At 50.8% G+C, this 24,716-nt stretch overlaps 2 protein-coding genes across 7 annotated transcripts; both read right to left on the bottom strand.

Annotated features, from left to right (window-relative positions):
• Window positions 1-444: 444 nt before the first annotated feature.
• Window positions 445-6,299, bottom strand: LOC130210905 (Na(+)/H(+) exchange regulatory cofactor NHE-RF3-like). 6 transcript variants are annotated; one of them, XM_056441424.1, is made up of 11 exons: window positions 6,226-6,299; window positions 5,321-5,348; window positions 5,125-5,186; window positions 4,839-5,044; window positions 4,544-4,615; window positions 4,327-4,459; window positions 4,116-4,252; window positions 3,827-4,034; window positions 1,972-2,191; window positions 1,778-1,906; window positions 445-657 (listed from the first exon to the last, which is right to left on the bottom strand). In XM_056441424.1, exons 1-11 carry the CDS (start codon window positions 6,239-6,241, stop codon window positions 618-620), a joined length of 1,251 nt encoding a protein of 416 aa, XP_056297399.1. In that variant the 5' UTR covers window positions 6,242-6,299; the 3' UTR covers window positions 445-617. The 6 variants fall into 6 exon arrangements, with proteins under 6 accessions (XP_056297399.1, XP_056297398.1, XP_056297402.1 ...); XM_056441423.1 differs by having other exon boundaries at window positions 445-653; XM_056441426.1 differs by having other exon boundaries at window positions 573-653; window positions 1,972-2,168.
• A 333-nt stretch (window positions 6,300-6,632) lies between these two features.
• On the bottom strand, window positions 6,633-24,693 carry nlrx1 (NLR family member X1). Its single transcript, XM_056441616.1, has 12 exons — window positions 23,827-24,693; window positions 15,746-15,789; window positions 13,588-13,700; window positions 13,081-13,468; window positions 10,868-11,099; window positions 9,462-10,605; window positions 9,144-9,327; window positions 8,975-9,070; window positions 8,437-8,523; window positions 8,049-8,300; window positions 7,424-7,628; window positions 6,633-7,336 (listed from the first exon to the last, which is right to left on the bottom strand). Exons 1-12 carry the CDS (start codon window positions 24,100-24,102, stop codon window positions 7,187-7,189), a joined length of 3,171 nt encoding a protein of 1,056 aa, XP_056297591.1. The 5' UTR covers window positions 24,103-24,693; the 3' UTR covers window positions 6,633-7,186.
• Window positions 24,694-24,716: the final 23 nt, after the last annotated feature.

Here is a 24,716-nt window from a genome sequence, read left to right as displayed (position 1 = left end):
AAAATCTCTTTTTCGAGGGAGACCTGGTCATGACGTTTAGGCGTTAATAAAATGCTCCTGTTCATGAAATTAAAATATGTTGTCGAAATATAGAAATTCAATGGCTATTTTATGAAAGTTTGGGGTAATATGAAGGAAAAGAAATGCGTATAACATTATTCAAAGTAAAGAAAATATGTATAAATTAACTAATATGTGTTGGGTAAAACACACTTTAATCATAATCTATTGTACATTTTCATATTTTGATTAAATCTCAAGTTAAATGTCCTTTCTTCGTGAAAGCATATTGACAATAAACCCTGAAATAAACCGTATTGCTCAGAACTTTCTACCTCAAGGATTTATTTTGACTTTTAAATGATCAATTAAATATTCTTGAGACGAGAATAGTTTCTGTGTGAAGTTCGATAAAAAGCTCCACAACGAACAAAACACTGATGATTGAGTTTAATATTTAATGATAATTAATAATTTAACTGAATCTACAGAAAGCTTGGCACAAACAATGTTAACACTGTATAATACATGTACTAAAATAATCAAACATGCAGAAGGAGAGTTAAAAAAATAAAAGGTCACATGGTCTCGTCTGGAGGAGCACCGGTAGATTTAAGTCATCCTCTTCCTTCTCTTCCTTCTCCTCTTCCTCTCTGGCTGGAAAAAACAATAAATATATATATATATATATATACATACATACATACATATGTGTATATATATATAATTTAAAAAAATATATGTGTATATACACTACCGTTCAAAAGTTTGGGATCACCCAGACAATTTCGTGTCTTCCATGAAAAATCACACTTTTATTTATCAAATGAATATACAATATGGTCAAGACATTGACAAGGTTAAAAATAATGATTAATATTTGAAATATAAATTTTGTTCTACAAACTTCAAGCTCAAAGGAAGGCCAGTTGTATAGCTTATATCACCAGCATAACTGTTTTCAGCTGTGCTAACATAATTGCACGGGTTTTCGAATCAGACATTAGTCTTCTAAGGCGATAACACAATGTACCATTAGAACACTGGAGTGATAGTTGATGGAAATGGGCCTCTATACACCTATGGAGATATTTCATTAGAAACCAGACACTTCCACCTAGAATAGTCATTTACCACATTAACAATGTAGAGAGTGTATTTCTGATTAATTTAATGTTATCTTTTTTGAAAAAACAGTGCTTTTCTTTGAAAAATAAAGTCATTTCTAAGTGATCCCAAACTTTTGAACGGTAGTGTATATATACAAATATTTATATAAATATCTATATATATGTATATATATATATATATAAATATTATATATATGTGTATATAAAAATATTAAATATATATATATATAAATATATATATAGAGTATATATATATATGTATATATATATATATATATTTAATATTTTTATATACACATATATATATTCATATATATACACATATATATATATATAATATTTATATATACACATATATATATATGCATATATATATAAATATACACATATATATTTTTTAATTATATATATACATACATACATACATATGTGTATATATATATAATTAAAAAAAATATATGTGTATATATATACAAATATTTATATATGTATATATATATATATGTGTATATATAAATATTATATATATATGTGTATATATTATATACACATATATATATATATACATGTGTATATGTATACATATATTTTGTATACCACCAGAAACTGCTCTGGGTTCAGTTTAGAGGACGTAATGAATATTAAACCTTAAAAAGAGGTTAAAGTTCACGACTGATCCGGGACCTGCACGTCTCAGAGGGTTCCCCCTGGTTCTGTTTCTGGTTCTGGTTCCTCTCATCCGGGTACTCGTGAAACAACAGGGGAGAAATATCCAACTGCAGAAGAAACAGGAAGCAGATGAAGTCTCTCCTGACCCCTCGTGTGAAGGTGAGTCAGTTACCTGTCTGTAGAAGTCTCTCCCGGGCGTGGACATGGCGGTGAGGACGACACGGTCTCCGCTGCGCCGGATCTCCATGACGATGGCGTCGTGGTCCAGGTCCTCCACCGGAGCCCCGTTGACGGCCAGCAGCAGGTCTCCGTCCTGCATCCCCGTGGCCTCCGCCGGACTCCCTGCATCCACCTCCCTGAGCACGTGCACTGCACACGCAGAGGAGGGTTTCCTTTAGAGTTGAACGTTGACATGTCTCACACATGTCCACTTGGACCTGCTCTCCAGAAAAGCCTCTCAGACCCTAAGCTCCGCCTACTTAGATTTTCCGCCATTTTGAATTTTCTGAAAAACACATAATTGGCCAGTTCTCCTACACCAGGGGTGGCCAACCCGCGGCTCGCGAGCAGCATGCGGCTCTTTGCCTGGTGTCATGCGGCTCTTACGTTCATATCTAAGTTTGTGTTTTTTTGTATGTGCGTGTTAAGCCGCTTGAGTTCAATATGGTATTTTTCGTCAAACGCGCATGCGTGAGATGAAAAAAACGCAAAGTTTCCCAGTAGGGCACGGGTCTCAAACTCGTGGGCCAAACGCGGAAAGACCACATCCGAATGTCGAGCGGGCCGTTCTACGGTGGGTTACGCGAATGAAAGTGTCCGAAAATCAAACACTGCACTTACGCCATGAACGCCGCATTATGGGCAGCTGGATGTCCCGCACTATGGCTAAAGTAGTTTACGGTGACGCTTTCTCCAGCCGCCCTCAATTCAGCGGACACGGTGTAAGAGCAGCGTTGCGGGAGAACCGCATCCGAATGTCGAACACTCTCTATGGCTAAAGTGGTTTATTGGTGGGCGTTTGATTACTCCAGCCCCCCATAATGCGGCATTCATGGCGCAAGTGCACCGTTCGATTTTCGGACACCTGTTCTGATTGACACCATGTGAAGGAATTGCTTCGAGTGGCAACAACGGAATTAAGCCAGATTTGAAGAGGATTGTTCAAGGCAAGGAATCCCATAAGTCCCACTAAGCAACATGCATAGTAAAAGAAAAACGCTATTGTAAATTATTCTATTTTTGTTTGTGGACTTGGTTGAACTGAGATAATGTTTGTTTGTGTGTGTGTGTGTGTGTGTGAGACAGTGTACACAATGTTCATTGTTGAACATGACAGACCTGTTGTCTTAGTACTGTAGGAGTCCATTTCTGTCATTATCATGTTGGTGTGTGACATTTACAACAAATCTGGCTGATCAGAGGTGTGTGTGTGCGCGCGCATACATATGTGTATGATGTGGCTCTTTGCGGTGACACAGTAAAAAATGTGGCTCTTAGTCTCTGACTGGTTGGCCACCCCTGTCCTACACGCTGGGTCCGATTCATACCAAACTTTATGTGTATCATGAGTGAAGCTATACCATCTAGTATGTACATTTATTTTGATATCTCATTGTGTTCAGATGATATGGACCAATGAACCTCTTAGGGGCGTGTCTTGTTTTTCAATGCACATAACTTCAACACATTTATAATAATACACATATGAGACTTATCCCTCAATCCTTGCAGTACATGTGCAGATTGCATCTCAGAACAAGAACAACAAATTCCATTCAATTTGAACAATAGGGGGCGCTACAATAATTCTGCAAAATTTGCCATTTTTGACGTATTTCGCCCGTTTGTTATACAGTTACAAGCCCCTCCCTCAAAACTACTCCGATCAACTTCAATCTTGTTTAAGGATGATCTAAAAGCCTTAAAGATGAATCGTGAGGAGAAAGGTGACTTCTCACCAAGCTTTACTAGACGTTATGTGGACCCCAATAAGGTCACGTGGCCTTGGGGCCTTACTGGTGGCTCACCTATCTTCTTGGAGCCGGCCATCCTCTCTTGCCTCAGCAGGAAGCCGTACCCGTCGTGACCTTTGACCAGCCGCATGGTCCTGGCGGCGTGCGGCAGGCCGCGGCACTCGGCCACCACGGGCAGGACCGGCGTCCCCCGCCTGGCACTGCAGGACTCGCCCTCGCGGTCGATGACCAGCACCGTCACCGAGGCCCCGGCCAGCTTCACCTGAGGGCGCCGCCCACACGGGAGTCACAACCAAAACGTTCACGCCCGACAACACTCGAGGTTTACTTGAGCGCCCCGTACGGTTCTGTTGAGGGTGGACTGCGTCAGCGTGGACGCCGGCACCCCGTTGATCCAGATCAGCCGGTCTCCCGCCAGGACGCCGGCTTCCTCTGCCGGACCGCCGGCCACCGGGTCCACGGTGAACCGGCCCCTCGAACCTGAGGACACGAGCCACCACCATTAATACCATCATCACTGCAGGACGTGGTCCGTGAAGAGGGGGTCAGGTGACCTTCCAGCGAGGCGACGGTCATCCCCAGGCCGAGCTCCGGGTGTCGGCCCACGTGGACCAGTCTGGGTCTGGACCAGCCGGGCCCTTTGGAGGACCTGGCCAGGACCTGCAGGTCCAAACCCATCGCCACGGCCTGGAGAACACGAGCAGAATCTCAACATAAAACACAACATATATTTCCATGTATAATCCATCCGCTGCCGGCCCGGCGGCATACCTCTTCATACTCGTCCCGCCTCAGCACCAGCAGCAGCAGCTGGAGCCCACAGGACTGGATCTTCCTCACCACCTGGGGAGCACAGGAGCCTGCTCATGCACACGCGTGTAAACACGTTGGGGCAACTCGGTTCTACAAGTTTTATATATTAAACCTCATGTTTCAGATTGGGTGGCCTCTCTTGGTAGATGTCACCTCGGCTCCTCCCCCTTTTTTAAGTGGCCTTCAGGTAAGATGTGTGTCTTTAGACTAGTTTTAATATACCAACAAACAGTTATTATTTTGTATTCCTGACCCTGCAGAGGTCCCCGTTGTGCACAAACTCCTCGTTGGCCTCCAGGACCAGGTCCTGGTCCCGGAGGCCTCCGCGCTGCGCCGGGCTCCAGGGCTCCACGCCCCGGACCTCCAGGCCGGCCCGGTCTGACCGCAGCACGAAGCCAAAGCTCTGGCCCTCCAGCCGCTTCAGGTGGCACAGGCGGGGCCCGAGGAGGCCTGGGGGCTCTGCACACACACACACACACACACAAGGTCAGGGGGGTCACAGAGGTCACAGAGGTCAGGTGTTCTGCATCACACCTCACCGGGGTCGTCTCCCACCACCAGAGCCGGGTTATCGATCCCCTCCTTTGGATTGAAGGTGAAACTGGAGAGAGGTTCATTCAGTTTCAAAAACAACGTTGAGAGTCAAGATCATTAAATAAAGAAATGTCAGCCGTTTAAATCGATCAAACGCGGGTCCTTCATCAGTGAACCAGCACTAGGACTAGGAGGTCTCACCGTGGGGGGTCCATCTCATCCTGGAAGCCTGTTGGGAAACAGAGAGGTTCAGCAGGAGCTCTTCTAAGGTCTCATGACCTCTGAGGTCATTCTGGTCCTCCACCAGGACCTAGACCACCTGGTGAGGTTAACTAGGACCTATAACCACCTGGTGAGGTTAACTAGGACCTATAACCACCTGGTGAGGTTAACTAGGACCTAGACCACCTGGTGAGGTTAACTAGGACCTATAACCACCTGGTGAGGTTAACTAGGACCTATAACCACCTGGTGAGGTTAACTAGGACCTAGACCACCTGGTGAGGTTAACTAGGACCTAAACCACCTGGTGAGGTTAACTAGGACCTATAACCACCTGGTGAGGTTAACTAGGACCTAGACCACCTGGTGAGGTTAACTAGGACATAAACCACCTGGTGAGGTTAACTAGGACCTATAACCACCTGGTGAGGTTAACTAGGACCTAGACCACCTGGTGAGGTTAACTAGGACCTATAACCACCTGGTGAGGTTAACTAGGACCTAGACCACCTGGTGAGGTTAACTAGGACCTAGACCACCTGGTGAGGTTAACTAGGACCTATAACCACCTGGTGAGGTTAACTAGGACCTAGACCACCTGGTGAGGTTAACTAGGACCTATAACCACCTGGTGAGGTTATAGGACCTAGACCACCTGGTGAGGTTAACTAGGACCTATAACCACCTGGTGAGGTTAACTAGGACCTAAACCACCTGGTGAGGTTAACTAGGACCTAAACCACCTGGTGAGGTTAACTAGGACCTATAACCACCTGGTGAGATTAACTAGGACCAGGATCCTAAAACCACCTGGTGCACACGCAGGTGACGAGTTATGACAATAACCATAACATATTTAACGTGAATAGAGAGAGAGCGCGTACCTGTGGAGGTCCTCATGGAGTCCTGAGAGTGAGAGTGTGTTTGTGTGTGTATGTGTGTGTGTCTCAAGGTCCACAGCACACACAGACAATAAAGACGCCCTCAGCAGGTGAGGAGTGAGCCGTCCCTCCGGTTAAACATTCACCTCCACGTTAACGAGAAGATAAAGACAAACGCCAGAGGCACGTTTTAAATGTCTGCCCTGCCCTCTGTGAACCAGGAACTGTCCCATGATGCACCTGGGTCCACGTTGTTCTGGAAGGTGAGCTCAGAGACCTCTACACGCATCACACGGACCCACCAACACACCTGTTGAACACGGGGTTACCCACAATGCACAGCGGTGCCACGTTGGACACGGGGCTACTGGAATAATATGTTGATGTTTAAAGATGAAAACACATCAGAGGAATGTTACACGTCTTTATTTGGACAACAGGATTATTTACATCTGAGGAAACAAAAGAATGTGAACCCACAACAGATTATGTCATCGTCACACGTCACAATGTCATCATCACGATGTCATCATCATGATGTCATCATGGTCACATGACACATCGCAGTAAAGTACTTTTGTTTATTTGTTGGTATTTACAGTTTTGGCTTTTTTTGGGGTACAAAACCTAAATGTAATCATAAAGTGATTTAACTATAATTCAGCGTCACATCCCAAAACATGCAGATCGTACATGCTCTACTTTATTTATCATTTCAAGCTCTGTATAATATTTCTTTAAAAATACTTTTCAGAGGAGCATTTTATTTATTGCATTATTTTAAATATCCCTTTGTTTGCATCAAATGATTCTTCTGTTGGTTCTGAAGAGATAAAAAGTCACAATGTGCAGTTTGTTCTGGTTAAAAACATTTAAGAGTTCTCCATTGAGGTTTTTTAGAAGCTAAAGTGCTAAAACATCGTGTCTGAATTAAGTCCCGCCTCCCTCCCTCCCCGTCTGCAGCTCATTGGTTGAAGCCCGACGACGGAGGCGGGGCGTCCTTCTCCAGCATCTTCAGCGTCTTGCGAACGCCCTTCTCCACCCGCATGAAGTGCAGCCGCTTCCAGACGCTCTGCTGCTGCTGGCGGCCCCAGTCCAGGTCCCTGAGGAACGCCTGAGGAAACACACGCCGTTAGATCCTCCTCCGTCTTCGGACCAGGGCTTTTATTTTGAAAAGCAAAAACGAGACCGCAGAGAGAACCTTGAGCTGCTGTTGGACTCGCTGGCGGTCCCAGGACGAGGCGTTCTTCCGGATGACGCTGAGGATGGGGTGCCAGTCCTCGGAGATGTCGGCGCCCTCGGTGACCGACGCCAGGACCTTGACCCGCCGGCCGCCTTGGCGCTTGGGAACGCCGCGGGCGTAGAGCGTCTGCTTCACCACGTCGCTGAGGGCGTTCAGGTACAAGCTGCAGCACACAAGGCGAGGACCGATGGACTACCTCAATACTCAGGATTCAGAAGGTAGCCCCGCCCCCAAAGCTGCTCTATGTGACTCTAAATGACCATAAAGTACTAAATGATGACATCATGTTGTATGGAAGAAGACTTTAACACATGAAGCATAGACTTCTATACAACCAGAGGAGCCGCCTGGTGGTCAGGAGAGAGAATGCAACTTCAACACATGAAGCATAGACTTCTATACAACCAGAGGAGCCCCCTGGTGGTCAGGAGAGAGAATGCAGCTTCAACACATGAAGCATAGACTTCTATACAACCAGAGGAGTCGCCCCCTGGTGGTCAGGAGAGAGAATGCAGCTTCAACACATGAAGCATAGACTTCTATACAACCAGTCAACCCTACGGCTGCTCCTCCGTCGCCTTACTGCACGGTGTGAATGCTGGGATGCTCCCTGCAGGCGTCCACCAGAGCCAGAGCGGCGTTGTCCCCGATGTTGTTGTAGGCCACGTTGAGCTCCAGGAGCCCCGCGTGCTGCCGGAGCCTCTCGGCCAGCTCCAGGGCCCCCCGGTCCCCCAGACCCGTGTGCATCAGGGACAGGTGCGTCAGGGACTGGTTCTCGGGCAAAGCCTCCAGCAGGGTGCAGGCTCCGGACTCCAGCAGAGGGTTGTCACACAGCCTGAGGAGCACATGGGACCAATGAGTCTGATGAACATCTGACCGCCGAGCGACGCTGACATCGCTTTAACCCTGTGGCCGCTGGACTCCAGACGGGGACACGTCCCCCGGGGCCACCGAGCAGCTTGTGATCTTACTGTAGAGATCTGATGGGGCTCAGGGGGTCGAGCAGCAGATCCCTCAGGAGGACGCAGGACTCAGGACCCAGGCTGTTATACTGCAGGCTGAGGACCACACACACACAGGCAGATGCAACAATCACTACACACACACACACACATGCTAGACGAGCAAGGGAGTCACCCCAAGTCAAGATGCATTTAAAACCAGGACATGATCATGCTCTGGACTTATTGAATTATATATATGTTTATATAATTCTTCTAATTTTGCCTTATTTTCACGACTGCCATGTATTTTGAATAAATCCGTCGTACATGTGGTTCACGTGAACATTTCAGCTTCGGCATCGACTGTTTAGGAATTACAGCCATGTGTACACAGTGTCCACATTTCAGAGGCAGCCTTGAACGACCCATGTGAACAGCTCGGATCCTTGAGAGGCATCAACTACTTTCACCAAACAGTGGTAACTTCTTAGTACGACAACATGTACAACGCACAGACAACCCAACACATGTGTCAGACCAGAACCGAGGGGGGGGGGGGGCTCACTTGAGGTTGCGCGTGTGCCTGAAGGCCGGCCTCAGCATCTGCAGCATGTCGTGCGTCAGCAGGCAGGAGGACAGGTTCATCCCCTCCAGGTGATAACTGCAGGGAGAGACCGTCATCAGTACCAGAGTCCTCCGCCCCCCCACCCTGCTCCAGAACATCCACACTGCACCTCGCAGGCGTGCACGAGAGCACCGAGCTCAGGACGAAGCACTTGAGCGGCGTCATGCGGATGTTGGGGAGGTTGATGGTTCTGATGGAGGCCAGAACCTCCGCGGTCACTCTGGGGTTCTGGAACTCGTACAGAAGAACCAGCAGGTCCATCAGCTCCTCTGGCGGCTGCGGCTTGCTGAGCTCTAGAGTTGAAAGAAGAGAAAAGAGACTTTAAAAAAAGGGATTCAAGATGTTTGAACAGACTTCAGAACTCTCAGAGTTCCCCACAGGAACTCGACTCAAGTTCTCCATGACTAGCGCAGCCTGCACACGGTACCTCTCACGAGGTACTTCCTCAGGGCCTGCGTGATCTGGGCCACGGTGGTGCTCTGAATGCTGCACCCGAGTTGCTGGAGGAGGACGCGGTTCCCATAATGCAACAGCCCACCCATGAAGATGGGGTAGAGCTCGAACGCCTGGGCCTCGCTGCGCTGCTCGGGGTGCGGGCCGTGGACTCCCAGCAGGCTTTGCTCCACCTGGTCCAGGACGTCCTCGTTGTAGCTGTCCTCGGTGCGGAACATCTCGGCCACCATGGTTCTGGCGATGCTGCCCTGGTTGCGGCTGCTGATCTTCTCGAAGAGCTTCGGGAAAAGCTTCAGGAGGTTGAACACGGCGAAGATCCGCAGGGGGATGAACTTCGAGAGGATGTTGACGAGGACGTTGACGTCTTCGCTCGCCTGGCCGATGGCGGCCGACACCTGAGTGCTCAGCTTCTCCAGGGCCGATTTGTTCTCCCCGAGCACCACGTAGAGCGCCGCCAGGTACTCCTGCATGGCCGGGACGGCGAACACGTAGCGCCTCCCGTCGCGCTCGCACCCGTCCACGCTGGGAGCCAAGAAGAAGTCGAGCACGTCGGTGCGGAACATGGCGAGCTGCCGGAGCTCCTCGTCCGTCTTGGTCTTGCCCCCGATCCACTGCTCCAGCTCCTCCTCCGAGAACGACGAGCGTTTGCCGGTCACGCCGTCGAACGCCAGTTTCCCGAGCGTGCGCACCACGTACAGCATCAGGGAGCTGTGCTGCTTCTGGATGGCCGCGTCGATTCCCTTCCCCGTGCCCAGCACCTCGCCGCCGAAGTTCAGCCGGAGGAAGCTGGTGTAAATGCCGGTCAGCGTGCGGATGGGCGCCTTGGCGTCGGTGAAATGGAGGAAGTGCAAGGTGGCGCACGTGAGCCAGCAGTAAGAGGGCAGGAAGCAGGCGGCGGCCAGCTGGCTCTCTCTCTGGAGGTTGAGGTACAGCAGCTGGACGAGGGCCTGCGCCTCGCGGCTCCGGGCCGACTCGCCGCTCTGCTGCAGCAGGCGGCTGTTGAAGTAGGCGCGCTGGCGGTCCGGGTCAAGGAAGCCACAGATCTGAGCGTAGCGACTCACGTACTTCTGGGGGATGCAGTCCAGCGCCGACAGTCTGGTGGTCACCAAGATGCTGGCCTGAGAAACACGTTAAAGTCACTACGAGGATATTCATTCTTTCAATGTGAAAGATGCAGCTGAACGGAACCGCGACACGTTAGCCGTTAGCTTCGGTGCTGCTAACGGTACTAGCGCTATTGGACTCAGATTTATCGATCACACTGAAACACTAAATATCTCCTGATCTTTACTGAATATCGTCAGTAAAGCGTGGCCATGCCATGAAGGCTGAAGCTTACCGTAACAGCTCAGAGAATCGGGCCGGTGGACCGGGTCTTACCTCAGGCAGCAGGTATTTCCTCAACAGGTTGACCACCACCACACCGGGAGGCAGCGCCTCGTCGGGGTCGCTGCAGAGCTCCGTGGCTCCAATCCTGAAATCCAGATTCATCTTCTCCATCCCGTTGAAGACGAAGAGCACGTCCTTGGCCTGGTTGCCCTCCCCGCTCAACAGGGGGTGTTTTCTCAGGTGGTGGTACTTCCTGCTCACCAGGTCCCTCAAGGAAGCCCCCCTACAGAGGGAAGACACGCGTCACGGTGTGCACTTCACCTACATGTCCAACAGCAGAGCGAGGCAGCAGGTAGGGAGCTAGGTCGAGAAGATAAATCGGTAGGTGGAGCTGTAGGGTAGGTGGAGTTGAGTAGGTAAGAAGGTGGGTAGGTAGGGTAGATGGAGTTGAGTTGGTAAGAAGGTAGGTAGAGTAGGTAAGAAGGTAGGTAGAGTAGGTATGAAGGTAGGTAGAGTAGGTATGAAGGTAGGTAGAGTAGGTATGAAGGTAGGTGGGTGGGTGTGAAGTGGGTGGAGTGGGTGAGGTGGGTGGAGGTGGGTGGAGTGGGTGTGAAGTGGGTGGGAGTGGGTGGAAGGTGGGTGGAGTGGGTGTGAAGTGGGTGGAGTGGGTGGAAGGTGGGTGGAGTGGGTGGAAGGTGGGTGGAGTGGGTGTGAGGTGGGTGGGAGTGGGTGGAGGTGTGAAGGTGGGTGGAGTGGATGGAAGGTGGGTGGAGTGGGTGGAGGTGGGTGGAGTGGGTGTGAGGTGGGTGGAGTGGGTGGAAGGTGGGTGGAGTGGGTGGAGGTGGGAGGTGGGTGGAGTGGGTGTGAGGTGGGTGGGTGGGTGGAGGTGGGTGGAGTGGGTATGAGGTGGGTGGAGTGGGTGGAGGTTGGTGAGTGGGTGTGAAGTGGGTGGAGTGGGTGGAGGTGGGTGGGTGGGTGTGAGGTGGGTGGAGTGGGTGGAAGGTGTGAGGTGGGTGGAGTAGATGGAAGGTGGGTGGAGTGGGTGTGAAGTGGGTGGAAGGTGGGTGGGTGGGTGTGAAGTGGGTGGAAGGTGGGTGGAGTGGGTGTGGAGGTGGGTGGAGGTGGGTGGAGTGGGTGTGGAGGTGGGTGGAGTGGGTGGAGGTTGGTGGAGTGGGTGTGAAGTGGGTGGAGTGGGTGTGAGGTGGGTGGAGTGGGTGTGGAGGTGGGTGGAGTGGGTATGGTGGGTGGGTGAGTGGGTGGAAGGTGGGTGGGTGGGTGTGAGGGTGGGTGGAGGTGGGTGTGGAGGTGGGTGTGAAGTGGGTGGGTGGGTGTGAGGTGGGTGGAGGTGGGTGGAGTGGGTGTGAGAGGTGGGTGGAGTGGGTGTGAGGGTGGGTGGGTGGGTGTGTGGAGGTGGGTGGGTGGGTGTGAGGTGGGTGGGTGGGTGTGAGTGGGTGGAAGGTGGGTGGAGTGGGTGTGGAGTGGGTGGGTGGGTGGGTGGGTGTGAGGTGGGTGGGTGGGTGGAGGTGGGTGGAGTGGGTGTGAGGTGGGTGGAGGTGGGTGGAGTGGGTGTGGAGGTGGGTGGAGTGGGTGGGAGGTGGGTGAGTGGGTGTGAGTGGGTGGAAGGGTGGAGTGGGTGTGGAGGTGGGTGGAGTGGGTGGAAGGTGGGTGGAGTGGGTGTGAGGTGGGTGGGTGGGTGGAGGTGGGTGGAGTGGGTGGGTGGAGGTGGGTGGGTGGGAGTGGGTGGGTGGATGAGAGGTGGGTGAGTGGGTATGAGGTGGGTGGAGTGGGTATGAGGTGGGTGGAGTGGGTGTGAAGGTGGGTGGGGAGTAGTGAAGTGGGTGGAGTGGAGTGAGGTGGGTGGAGTAGAAGGTGGTAGGTCACGAAGGTAGGTAGAGTAGTTAGGGGGAGTAAAGTTGGTAAGTCGGTCTGCAGCTCATTCAGACTGCTCCGTAGCCAAGTAGGTAGATTGGTCCAGTCCATTGGACGGATGGTACGGTCGGTAGGTTGGTAGTTCCAGTGTGTTCGTGAGTAGTGTTGGTAGTTCCAGTCTGTAAGTAGTGTTGGTAGGTAGGTTGGTAGTGTAGGTAAGCAGGTAGGTAGGTCGGTGCAGTAGGCCGGTCCGATCCGTACGTCTGCTGGTTGGTCAGTCAGTCTGCTGGTGGGTTGGTGGGTCTTGTTGGTTGGCTCTCATTCTACTCATCTACCACGGTTCCAAACCAAAGAGGTGACATCAGACCACAAGGAGTAAGAGAAGATCATCTTACTTTGACAGTTGTGCGAGGTCCTCACAAGAGAAAGGGATCAGCAGCTTGAAGTGAGTCAGGGTTCTGCCAGCGCACCAATCCAGCACCAGCTTCCGGACCATGGTGCTCTTGCCCGTGCCCACGGCGCCGTACAGCAGCACGTTGAGCCCGCGGCCCTCGTCGCCGGTCGGCTCAAACAGCTGCTCCACGGTGACCGAGGGGCTGCAGGGGGTCTGGTTCTGGAGAGGGGAGCTGAGCACTCCCGCCCTCTCCTCCGCCCCGCGCTCCACCACCAGAGGATCCACATGCATGGTCTCTGGGCTGAAGTACCCGCCGAACTGCTTCTCCTCCTGAGGGAGGTGGCTGAACCACAGGAAGACCTTCTTCTTGTGGACCTCTAGGGGGTCTTCTGTGAGACACAAAGAGCAAGGTGGCCCTTTTTTAAGACTTTGTTGCATTGCTGCAGAAGACTTTATGAACTCTGTGTCGGATCTCTATTCCAGCAAAGCTTCAAGCGGAGTGCTGCACCTGGTCCTGAGGAGGTGGAGCAGAAGGTCCTGCAGTGAAAGCCAGAGGCCACGTGCAGAGAAACCTCCACCCTCCTCTTCCTCCTCCATGCTCCGAGCAGCTGACTCAGCCGTCTGCAAACAAAACAAACACGATCACTCCGGCCCATAAGATCCTGAGATGAGAATCCACAGAGCAAAGCCAGAGAGGTTACTTCATCCCACCGCCGACCGACCACTTTCCTCTCAAGGTTCCTCTAGACGTTCCTCTAGATGTTCCTCTCAAGGTTCCTCTAGACGTTCCTCTCAAGGTTTCTCTAGACGTTCCTCTAGATGTTCCTCTAGACCTTCCTCTCAACCTTCCTCTAGACGTTCCTCTAGATGTTCCTCTCAAGGTTCCTCTAGATGTTCCTCTCAAGGTTCTTCTAGATGTTCCTCTCAAGGTTCCTATAGACCTTCCTCTCAAGGTTCCTCTAGACCTTCCTCTCAACCTTCCTCTAGATGTTCCTCTCAAGGTTCCTCTAAAGGTTCCTCTAAAGGTTCCTCTAGACGTTCCTCTAGACGTTCCTCTCAACCTTCCTCTCCACGTTCCCCTCCACTGATCCCAGGTCTGCAGCGCGTGGTTCCTTGTTGGCGCTGTGCAGGTTGCAGCAGGTCTACGACACGCCTCCAAAGCTTTGACCTTTTCTACCAGCAGTCAGACTGGTTCTGAGGACACCACTGAGCTCTGAATGACACGTTACTGTTTGTATATCTTTTATAATACGGGGAGATGAAACCAAGCATTCAATGAAAACATCACTGTCAGCCAAATGTAGACCTGAAGACCAGAACCAGTAGACCTGAATACCAGAACCAGTAGACCTGAAGACCAGAACCAGTAGACCTGAAGACCAGAATATATGAATCAGTTCATTTCCCAGAAGGCTCGTTCTTCCCTTTTAGTACTCTACAGGAGTGGCCGTGACAATAATCCCTGCAGTGGCGGGCCGTCAGGGCCAGCAAGGCCTTCTCTGCTGGCCTAAACATCATCAGAATATATTTTTTTTCTAAATATATTTTCCCACAAATATGTATTCAATTATTTCCCAGAGTAAGAGTTATTCTCTTAATTTCATAGCGTTCCTCTTGGTTGCGCTGGAAGGTTGAGATTTGGAGGGCTGGTCTTTATGTTAGATCTTTTATTCAATCATATTCAGCCATCGTGTGTTGCCAGGGGGCTAAAATCTGCCCTTAGGCCTTCAGAATCAACATTGCGGGCGCTGGTAGCTTCAAGTGAATGGGAATGACAATGTTGTGTCAACCAATCAGCTTTAGAGTTGGCTCCTCTAGGCCTTCTAGAAGGCCCCGGAACCGGCACAGGAGCAGCGAGCAGGCGGAGTGCTGCACGTCTTTTGATTGGATTACCAATATTGAGAGGCGGGGTCTATGGGCAGGTAGATGCAAAACCTTAGAACTAGGAAACTGAATTTGATAAAGGAATTAATTCGCGGACTACAAAGCTGTTTTTTCAACCCACAATGAGGAAAGAAAGAAGGATAGATTTTGTGTTCAAATAATCAGTCTTCGGTGAGTAGGCATACAATGCATTCTATTTTTTATTAAATGTGTAGGCCTATGTATGTTTGGCACAAAATAAAATGGCAAATAGCCTATGTTGCAAATTATTTGTTTTCTTTCTTTTATTTTCAGTGAATAGTTATGTGTCTTTATCATCACGGTGAAACTGCTTTGGGTGCGACAACGCCCTGTTTAGTGAACAAACTAGTGCAAGTGACTTTTTTTCTTCTTCTTTTTCTCCGTCCCGATGCGCGCATTCTGCAGCGCGCGAGACGGAGAGCCGAGAGAAATGACATGCTGTTGTGTAGATATACGATCAACATCAGACGGCTGTTTAGTTTAATAAATGAACAAAGACGTGCTATAGAGAAAATGACGGGGGCGGGCCAATTGTTTTTAATGTCATGCGATCTACCAATACTACGCCGCGATCGACGTATTGAGCAGCCCTGGTCTAGAGCCATGGCATCATAATGAGAGGAATAAGAGGTGGATTAATTCGGGTGGGACTGTGTAGGACCTCACTGAAGGCCCAGGCCCACGGCCCGCCACTGAATCCCTGTGACCCGTGACCTTCATCTCTGTGCAGGTGTGTGATCGCCTCATGGAGAACACAGTACCTGTGCAGCGGGCTCATCCTCGGTTCTGCTCCTGAGGTCCGGTTCTGTAACACAGTGAGAAACAACATGTGTGGGACATTTCATCTTCTCTTAAAGGGACAGTGAGGAACTGGTCTCAGTGTAGTCCTGGTCCTCTAGAGACCTCAGTGTAGTCCTGGTCCTCTGTAGACCTCAGTGTAGTCCTGGTCCTCTAGAGACCTCAGTGTAGTCCTGGTCCTCTAGAGACCTCAGTGTAGTCCTGGTCCTCTATAGACCTCAGTGTAGTCCTGGTCCTCTAGAGACCTCAGTGTAGTCCTGGTCCTCTAGAGACCTCAGTGTAGTCCTGGTCCTCTAGAGACCTCAGTGTAGTCCTGGTCCTCTAGAGACCTCAGTGTAGTCCTGGTCCTCTATAGACCTCAGTGTAGTCCTGGTCCTCTAGAGACCTCAGTGTAGTCCTGGTCCTCTAGAGACCTCAGTGTGGTCCTGGTCCTCTAGAGACCTCAGTGTAGTCCTGGTCCTCTAGAGACCTCAGTGTAGTCCTGGTCCTCTATAGACCTCAGTGTAGTCCTGGTCCTCTATAGACCTCAGTGTAGTCCTGGTCCTCTATAGACCTCAGTGTAGTCCTGGTCCTCTAGAGACCTCAGTGTAGTCCTGGTCCTCTATAGACCTCAGTGTAGTCCTGGTCCTCTAGAGACCTCAGTGTAGTCCTGGTCCTCTAGAGACCTCAGTGTAGTCCTGGTCCTCTAGAGACCTCAGTGTAGTCCTGGTCCTCTATAGACCTCAGTGTAGTCCTGGTCCTCTATAGACCTCAGTGTAGTCCTGGTCCTCTATAGACCTCAGTGTAGTCCTGGTCCTCTAGAGACCTCAGTGTAGTCCTGGTCCTCTAGAGACCTCAGTGTAGTCCTGGTCCTCTAGAGACCTCAGTGTAGTCCTGGTCCTCTATAGACCTCAGTGTAGTCCTGGTCCTCTAGAGACCTCAGTGTAGTCCTGGTCCTCTAGAGACCTCAGTGTAGTCCTGGTCCTCTAGAGACCTCAGTGTAGTCCTGGTCCTCTAGAGACCTCAGTGTAGTCCTGGTCCTCCGAGACCTCAGTGTAGTCCTGGTCCTCTATAGACCTCAGTGTAGTCCTGGTCCTCTATAGACCTCAGTGTAGTCCTGGTCCTCTAGAGACCTCAGTGTAGTCCTGGTCCTCTAGAGACCTCAGTGTAGTCCTGGTCCTCTAGAGACCTCAGTGTAGTCCTGGTCCTCTATAGACCTCAGTGTAGTCCTGGTCCTCTAGAGACCTCAGTGTAGTCCTGGTCCTCTATAGACCTCAGTGTAGTCCTGGTCCTCTAGAGACCTCAGTGTAGTCCTGGTCCTCTAGAGACCTCAGTGTAGTCCTGGTCCTCTATAGACCTCAGTGTAGTCCTGGTCCTCTGTAGACCTCAGTGTAGTCCTGGTCCTCTATAGACCTCAGTGTAGTCCTGGTCCTCTAGAGACCTCAGTGTAGTCCTGGTCCTCTATAGACCTCAGTGTAGTCCTGGTCCTCTAGAGACCTCAGTGTAGTCCTGGTCCTCTAGAGACCTCAGTGTAGTCCTGGTCCTCTAGAGACCTCAGTGTAGTCCTGGTCCTCTAGAGACCTCAGTGTAGTCCTGGTCCTCTGTAGACCTCAGTGTAGTCCTGGTCCTCTAGAGACCTCAGTGTAGTCCTGGTCCTCTAGAGACCTCAGTGTAGTCCTGGTCCTCTAGAGACCTCAGTGTAGTCCTGGTCCTCTATAGACCTCAGTGTAGTCCTGGTCCTCTAGAGACCTCAGTGTAGTCCTGGTCCTCTAGAGACCTCAGTGTAGTCCTGGTCCTCTAGACCTCAGTGTAGTCCTGGTCCTCTGATCAGTGTAGTCCTGGTCCTCTAGACCTCAGTGTAGTCCTGGTCCTCTAGACCTCAGTGTAGTCCTGGTCCTCTATAGACCTCAGTGTAGTCCTGGTCCTCTAGAGACCTCAGTGTAGTCCTGGTCCTCTAGAGACCTCAGTGTAGTCCTGGTCCTCTAGAGACCTCAGTGTAGTCCTGGTCCTCTAGAGACCTCAGTGTAGTCCTGGTCCTCTAGACCTCAGTGTAGTCCTGGTCCTCTAGAGACCTCAGTGTAGTCCTGGTCCTCTAGACCTCAGTGTAGTCCTGGTCCTCTAGAGACCTCAGTGTAGTCCTGGTCCTCTAGAGACCTCAGTGTAGTCCTGGTCCTCTAGAGACCTCAGTGTAGTCCTGGTCCTCTAGAGACCTCAGTGTAGTCCTGGTCCTCTAGAGACCTCAGTGTAGTCCTGGTCCTCTATAGACCTCAGTGTAGTCCTGGTCCTCTAGACCTCAGTGTAGTCCTGGTCCTCTAGACCTCAGTGTAGTCCTGGTCCTCTAGAGACCTCAGTGTAGTCCTGGTCCTCTATAGACCTCAGTGTAGTCCTGGTCCTCTAGAGACCTCAGTGTAGTCCTGGTCCTCTAGACCTCAGTGTAGTCCTGGTCCTCTAGAGACCTCAGTGTAGTCCTGGTCCTCTATAGACCTCAGTGTAGTCCTGGTCCTCTAGAGACCTCAGTGTAGTCCTGGTCCTCTGAGACCTCAGTGTAGTCCTGGTCCTCTAGAGACCTCAGTGTAGTCCTGGTCCTCTAGACCTCAGTGTAGTCCTGGTCCTCTAGAGACCTCAGTGTAGTCCTGGTCCTCTAGACCTCAGTGTAGTCCTGGTCCTCTAGACCTCAGTGTAGTGCTGGTCCTCTAGAGACCTCAGTGTAGTCCTGGTCCTCTAGACCTCAGTGTAGTCCTGGTCCTCTAGAGACCTCAGTGTAGTCCTGGTCCTCTATAGACCTCAGTGTAGTCCTGGTCCTCTAGACCTCAGTGTAGTCCTGGTCCTCTAGACCTCAGTGTAGTCCTGGTCCTCTAGAGACCTCAGTGTAGTCCTGGTCCTCTATAGACCTCAGTGTAGTCCTGGTCCTCTAGAGACCTCAGTGTAGTCCTGGTCCTCTAGAGACCTCAGTGTAGTCCTGGTCCTCTAGACCTCAGTGTAGTCCTGGTCCTCTAGAGACCTCAGTGTAGTCCTGGTCCTCTAGACCTCAGTGTAGTCCTGGTCCTCTAGAGACCTCAGTGTAGTCCTGGTCCTCTAGAGACCTCAGTGTAGTCCTGGTCCTCTAGAGACCTCAGTGTAGTCCTGGTCCTCTAGACCTCAGTGTAGTCCTGGTCCTCTAGACCTCAGTGTAGTCCTGGTCCTCTAGAGACCTCAGTGTAGTCCTGGTCCTCTATAGACCTCAGTGTAGTCCTGGTCCTCTAGAGACCTCAGTGTAGTCCTGGTCCTCTGTAGACCTCAGTGTAGTCCTGGTCCTCTAGACCTCAGTGTAGTCCTGGTCCTCTAGACCTCAGTGTAGTCCTGGTCCTCTAGAGACCTCAGTGTAGTCCTGGTCCTCTAGACCTCAGTGTAGTCCTGGTCCTCTAGAGACCTCAGTGTAGTCCTGGTCCTCTAGACCTCAGTGTAGTCCTGGTCCTCTAGACCTCAGTGTAGTCCTGGTCCTCTAGAGACCTCAGTGTAGTCCTGGTCCTCTAGAGACCTCAGTGTAGTCCTGGTCCTCTAGAGACCTCAGTGTAGTCCTGGTCCTCTAGAGACCTCAGTGTAGTCCTGGTCCTCCTGAGGCCTCAGTGGAGTCCTGGTCCTCTAGACCTCAGTGTAGTCCTGGTCCTCTAGACCTCAGTGTAGTCCTGGTCCTCTAGAGACCTCAGTGTAGTCCTGGTCCTCTATAGACCTCAGTGTAGTCCTGGTCCTCTAGAGACCTCAGTGTAGTCCTGGTCCTCTAGAGACCTCAGTGTAGTCCTGGTCCTCTAGACCTCAGTGTAGTCCTGGTCCTCTAGACCTCAGTGTAGTCCTGGTCCTCTAGAGACCTCAGTGTAGTCCTGGTCCTCTGAGACCTCAGTGTAGTCCTGGTCCTCTAGAGACCTCAGTGTAGTCCTGGTCCTCTAGAGACCTCAGTGTAGTCCTGGTCCTCTAGACCTCAGTGTAGTCCTGGTCCTCTATAGACCTCAGTGTAGTCCTGGTCCTCTAGACCTCAGTGTAGTCCTGGTCCTCTAGAGACCTCAGTGTAGTCCTGGTCCTCTAGACCTCAGTGTAGTCCTGGTCCTCTAGAGACCTCAGTGTAGTCCTGGTCCTCTAGAGACCTCAGTGTAGTCCTGGTCCTCTAGAGACCTCAGTGTAGTCCTGGTCCTCTAGAGACCTCAGTGTAGTCCTGGTCCTCTAGAGACCTCAGTGTAGTCCTGGTCCTCTATAGACCTCAGTGTAGTCCTGGTCCTCTAGAGACCTCAGTGTAGTCCTGGTCCTCTAGAGACCTCAGTGTAGTCCTGGTCCTCTAGAGACCTCAGTGTAGTCCTGGTCCTCTATAGACCTCAGTGTAGTCCTGGTCCTCTAGAGACCTCAGTGTAGTCCTGGTCCTCTAGACCTCAGTGTAGTCCTGGTCCTCTAGACCTCAGTGTAGTCCTGGTCCTCTAGAGACCTCAGTGTAGTCCTGGTCCTCTAGAGACCTCAGTGTAGTCCTGGTCCTCTAGAGACCTCAGTGTAGTCCTGGTCCTCTATAGACCTCAGTGTAGTCCTGGTCCTCTAGACCTCAGTGTAGTCCTGGTCCTCTATAGACCTCAGTGTAGTCCTGGTCCTCGACCTCAGTTTAGTCCTGGTCCTCTATAGACCTCAGTGTAGTCCTGGTCCTCTATAGACCTCAGTGTAGTCCTGGTCCTCAGTGTAGTCCTGGTCCTCTAGAGACCTCAGTGTAGTCCTGGTCCTCTATAGACCTCAGTGTAGTCCTGGTCCTCTATAGACCTCAGTGTAGTCCTGGTCCTCTATAGACCTCAGTGTAGTCCTGGTCCTCTAGAGACCTCAGTGTAGTCCTGGTCCTCTAGAGACCTCAGTGTAGTCCTGGTCCTCTATAGACCTCAGTGTAGTCCTGGTCCTCTAGAGACCTCAGTGTAGTCCTGGTCCTCTATAGACCTCAGTGTAGTCCTGGTCCTCTAGACCTCAGTCTAGTCCTGGTCCTCTATAGACCTCAGTCTAGTCCTGGTCCTCTAGAGACCTCAGTGTAGTCCTGGTCCTCTAGAGACCTCAGTGTAGTCCTGGTCCTCTATAGACCTCAGTGTAGTCCTGGTCCTCTATAGACCTCAGTGTAGTCCTGGTCCTCTAGAGACCTCAGTGTAGTCCTGGTCCTCTATAGACCTCAGTGTAGTCCTGGTCCTCTATAGACCTCAGTGTAGTCCTGGTCCTCTAGAGACCTCAGTGTAGTCCTGGTCCTCTAGAGACCTCAGTGTAGTCCTGGTCCTCTATAGACCTCAGTGTAGTCCTGGTCCTCTATAGACCTCAGTGTAGTCCTGGTCCTCTATAGACCTCAGTGTAGTCCTGGTCCTCTAGAGACCTCAGTGTAGTCCTGGTCCTCTATAGACCTCAGTGTAGTCCTGGTCCTCTATAGACCTCAGTGTAGTCCTGGTCCTCTATAGACCTCAGTGTAGTCCTGGTCCTCTATAGACCTCAGTGTAGTCCTGGTCCTCTAGAGACCTCAGTGTAGTCCTGGTCCTCTATAGACCTCAGTGTAGTCCTGGTCCTCTATAGACCTCAGTGTAGTCCTGGTCCTCTATAGACCTCAGTGTAGTCCTGGTCCTCTATAGACCTCAGTGTAGTCCTGGTCCTCTAGAGACCTCAGTGTAGTCCTGGTCCTCTAGAGACCTCAGTGTAGTCCTGGTCCTCTATAGACCTCAGTGTAGTCCTGGTCCTCTATAGACCTCAGTGTAGTCCTGGTCCTCTATAGACCTCAGTGTAGTCCTGGTCCTCTAGAGACCTCAGTGTAGTCCTGGTCCTCTATAGACCTCAGTGTAGTCCTGGTCCTCTAGAGACCTCAGTGTAGTCCTGGTCCTCTATAGACCTCAGTGTAGTCCTGGTCCTCTATAGACCTCAGTGTAGTCCTGGTCCTCTATAGACCTCAGTGTAGTCCTGGTCCTCTAGAGACCTCAGTGTAGTCCTGGTCCTCTAGAGACCTCAGTGTAGTCCTGGTCCTCTATAGACCTCAGTGTAGTCCTGGTCCTCTAGAGACCTCAGTGTAGTCCTGGTCCTCTAGACCTCAGTCTAGTCCTGGTCCTCTAGACCTCAGTGTAGTCCTGGTCCTCTATAGACCTCAGTGTAGTCCTGGTCCTCTATAGACCTCAGTGTAGTCCTGGTCCTCTAGAGACCTCAGTGTAGTCCTGGTCCTCTAGAGACCTCAGTGTGTCCTGGTCCTCTAGAGACCTCAGTGTAGTCCTGGTCCTCTCCCTGATAGACCTCAGTGTAGTCCTGGTCCTCTATAGACCTCAGTGTAGTCCTGGTCCTCTCAGAGACCTCAGTGTGATCCTGGTCCTCAGAGACCTCAGTGTAGTCCTGGTCCTCTATAGACCTCAGACTGTAGTCCTGGTCCTCTATAGACCTCAGTGTAGTCCTGGTCCTCTATAGACCTCAGTGTAGTCCTGGTCCTCTGAGACCTCAGTGTAGTCCTGGTCCTCTAGACCTCAGTGTAGTCCTGGTCCTCTAGACCTCAGTGTAGTCCTGGTCCTCTATAGACCTCAGTGTAGTCCTGGTCCTCTAGACCTCAGTGTAGTCCTGGTCCTCTAGAGACCTCAGTGTAGTCCTGGTCCTCTGTAGACCTCAGTGTAGTCCTGGTCCTCTATAGACCTCAGTGTAGTCCTGGTCCTCTAGAGACCTCAGTGTAGTCCTGGTCCTCTAGACCTCAGTGTAGTCCTGGTCCTCTGTAGACCTCAGTGTAGTCCTGGTCCTCTAGAGACCTCAGTGTAGTCCTGGTCCTCTGTAGACCTCAGTGTAGTCCTGGTCCTCTAGAGACCTCAGTGTAGTCCTGGTCCTCTAGAGACCTCAGTGTAGTCCTGGTCCTCTGTAGACCTCAGTGTAGTCCTGGTCCTCTATAGACCTCAGTGTAGTCCTGGTCCTCTAGAGACCTCAGTGTAGTCCTGGTCCTCTGTAGACCTCAGTGTAGTCCTGGTCCTCTAGAGACCTCAGTGTAGTCCTGGTCCTCTAGAGACCTCAGTGTAGTCCTGGTCCTCTAGAGACCTCAGTGTAGTCCTGGTCCTCTAGAGACCTCAGTGTAGTCCTGGTCCTCTAGAGACCTCAGTGTAGTCCTGGTCCTCTGTAGACCTCAGTGTAGTCCTGGTCCTCTGTAGACCTCAGTGTAGTCCTGGTCCTCTGTAGACCTCAGAGTAGTCCTGGTCCTCTGTAGACCTCAGTGTAGTCCTGGTCCTCTGTAGACCTCAGTGTAGTCCTGGTCCTCTATAGACCTCAGTGTAGTCCTGGTCCTCTGTAGACCTCAGTGTAGTCCTGGTCCTCTGTAGACCTCAGTGTAGTCCTGGTCCTCTGTAGACCTCAGTGTAGTCCTGGTCCTCTAGAGACCTCAGTGTAGTCCTGGTCCTCTAGAGACCTCAGTGTAGTCCTGGTCCTCTATAGACCTCAGTGTAGTCCTGGTCCTCTAGAGACCTCAGTGTAGTCCTGGTCCTCTAGAGACCTCCATCAGTAAACAGACCACCAGAGAGAAGGTGGTCTGGTTCTACAGAGTTCCTCTTAAAGCTCCTCATCGGAGCCACCATGTTGGGTTCTGGTGAAACCAGATGACGTCATCCAGGTTCACCAGAACCTCCTTCAACTCAGACTCCAGCAGAGACCAGTCCACCATGGACAGACCCAGATCGGAAGGGGGGGTCCACGGGGAACCAGGACTGAGGGGGGCAGACTGTCAGGCCCTGCTGCAGTGAAAAGAGGTTTTCTAAAGGGAGGCACTACCACTTTAGTCCACAGGGGGCGCCGGAAGCAACAATACATAGTTGCTACATCAAGTTCCAACATGTCGGAGCAAACATTTACAATATATCCTGAGGTTACAACAGAACCATATTATTATGGTGTCGTTTATTTGTGTCAAATACTCGTTGCCGTTGAACGTTACAGCCTCTACGACAGAGCAGGTCCCTTTCCTTCATGGACATGGAGTTATAATTAAATGGAACATAACGTCCCCACAGGAGCAGGGACATGCCTCACTGCTCCTGCAGACCGGGGAGAGACGTGTGGAATAACACATTACAATAAGACTCACATGTACTGTCAGCCGGGTGAGTCCCTGAACGCCTCTGCTCCCGCAGATGATGATAACGAGTGTTGTTACGAGATGTGCCGACGCTTCGAAGCGTGTGTCGAGTAATGGAGGGGGCGTTTCCTCGAAGCGCGTATCGAGGCTTGCTTCGTTTAGGGGAGGAGCCAAAAATGATGACGTCCGAAGCCTCGCTGCCCGGCTGTACCACGTGACTGCTTCGGGAAGTGGTTCAGATATTTCCGGGAGGTTTGACAGCAATATAAACCCCTCAGGATCCATTCAACATGTGGGTTGTTGGTTGAGTGTTTGGAGAGTTTAGAGAGAGAGATAGTTTGGAGAGTGAGGAGAGAAGGAGAGGTGATAAGATGGAACTGTTGAGAAACTGTTATTTCTGAATAAAAATGAATAAAATGTCCCCTGTCCTGTACATCACTGTCCAAGTTACACAAGCATATTCAGTCCCCTCTTCCTAGTTCCACGAGCACTTTCACTGTCCTCTGCCTGCTTAAGCCCATGCCATTTTCCTAAAGGGACATAATAACATTACACAACCTTCCATATCATATGATACTACCATTTTGGGAACATTAACACACACAGAATACATTAAAACAATATTTTATTATGCACATATGTGATGATTTATGTACAGAAATGATTTGGTCATACATTTTTGTAATTCATAGTCATTCCAAACAGCCATACGACACACACATTCAATGCATCACATGATGTGGTTCAGATACAGCTGCCTGTGATTATGCACTTGGCCACTAGGGGGTGTCGTGAGCACATGAAGCTTCGAGAAATGAACCCTTTCTCGAAGCAATTGGCTGAAGTGGTTCGATGCCTCATGAGGCTTCATCTCACCATCACTAATGATAACTAATCAT

This window comes from Pseudoliparis swirei, chromosome 20, assembly GCF_029220125.1.
Source record: "Pseudoliparis swirei isolate HS2019 ecotype Mariana Trench chromosome 20, NWPU_hadal_v1, whole genome shotgun sequence".
Lineage (NCBI taxonomy): Eukaryota > Metazoa > Chordata > Actinopteri > Perciformes > Liparidae > Pseudoliparis > Pseudoliparis swirei.
The sequence above is the reverse complement of the archived record's forward strand: the minus strand, read 5'-3'. Positions and strand labels throughout refer to the sequence as shown.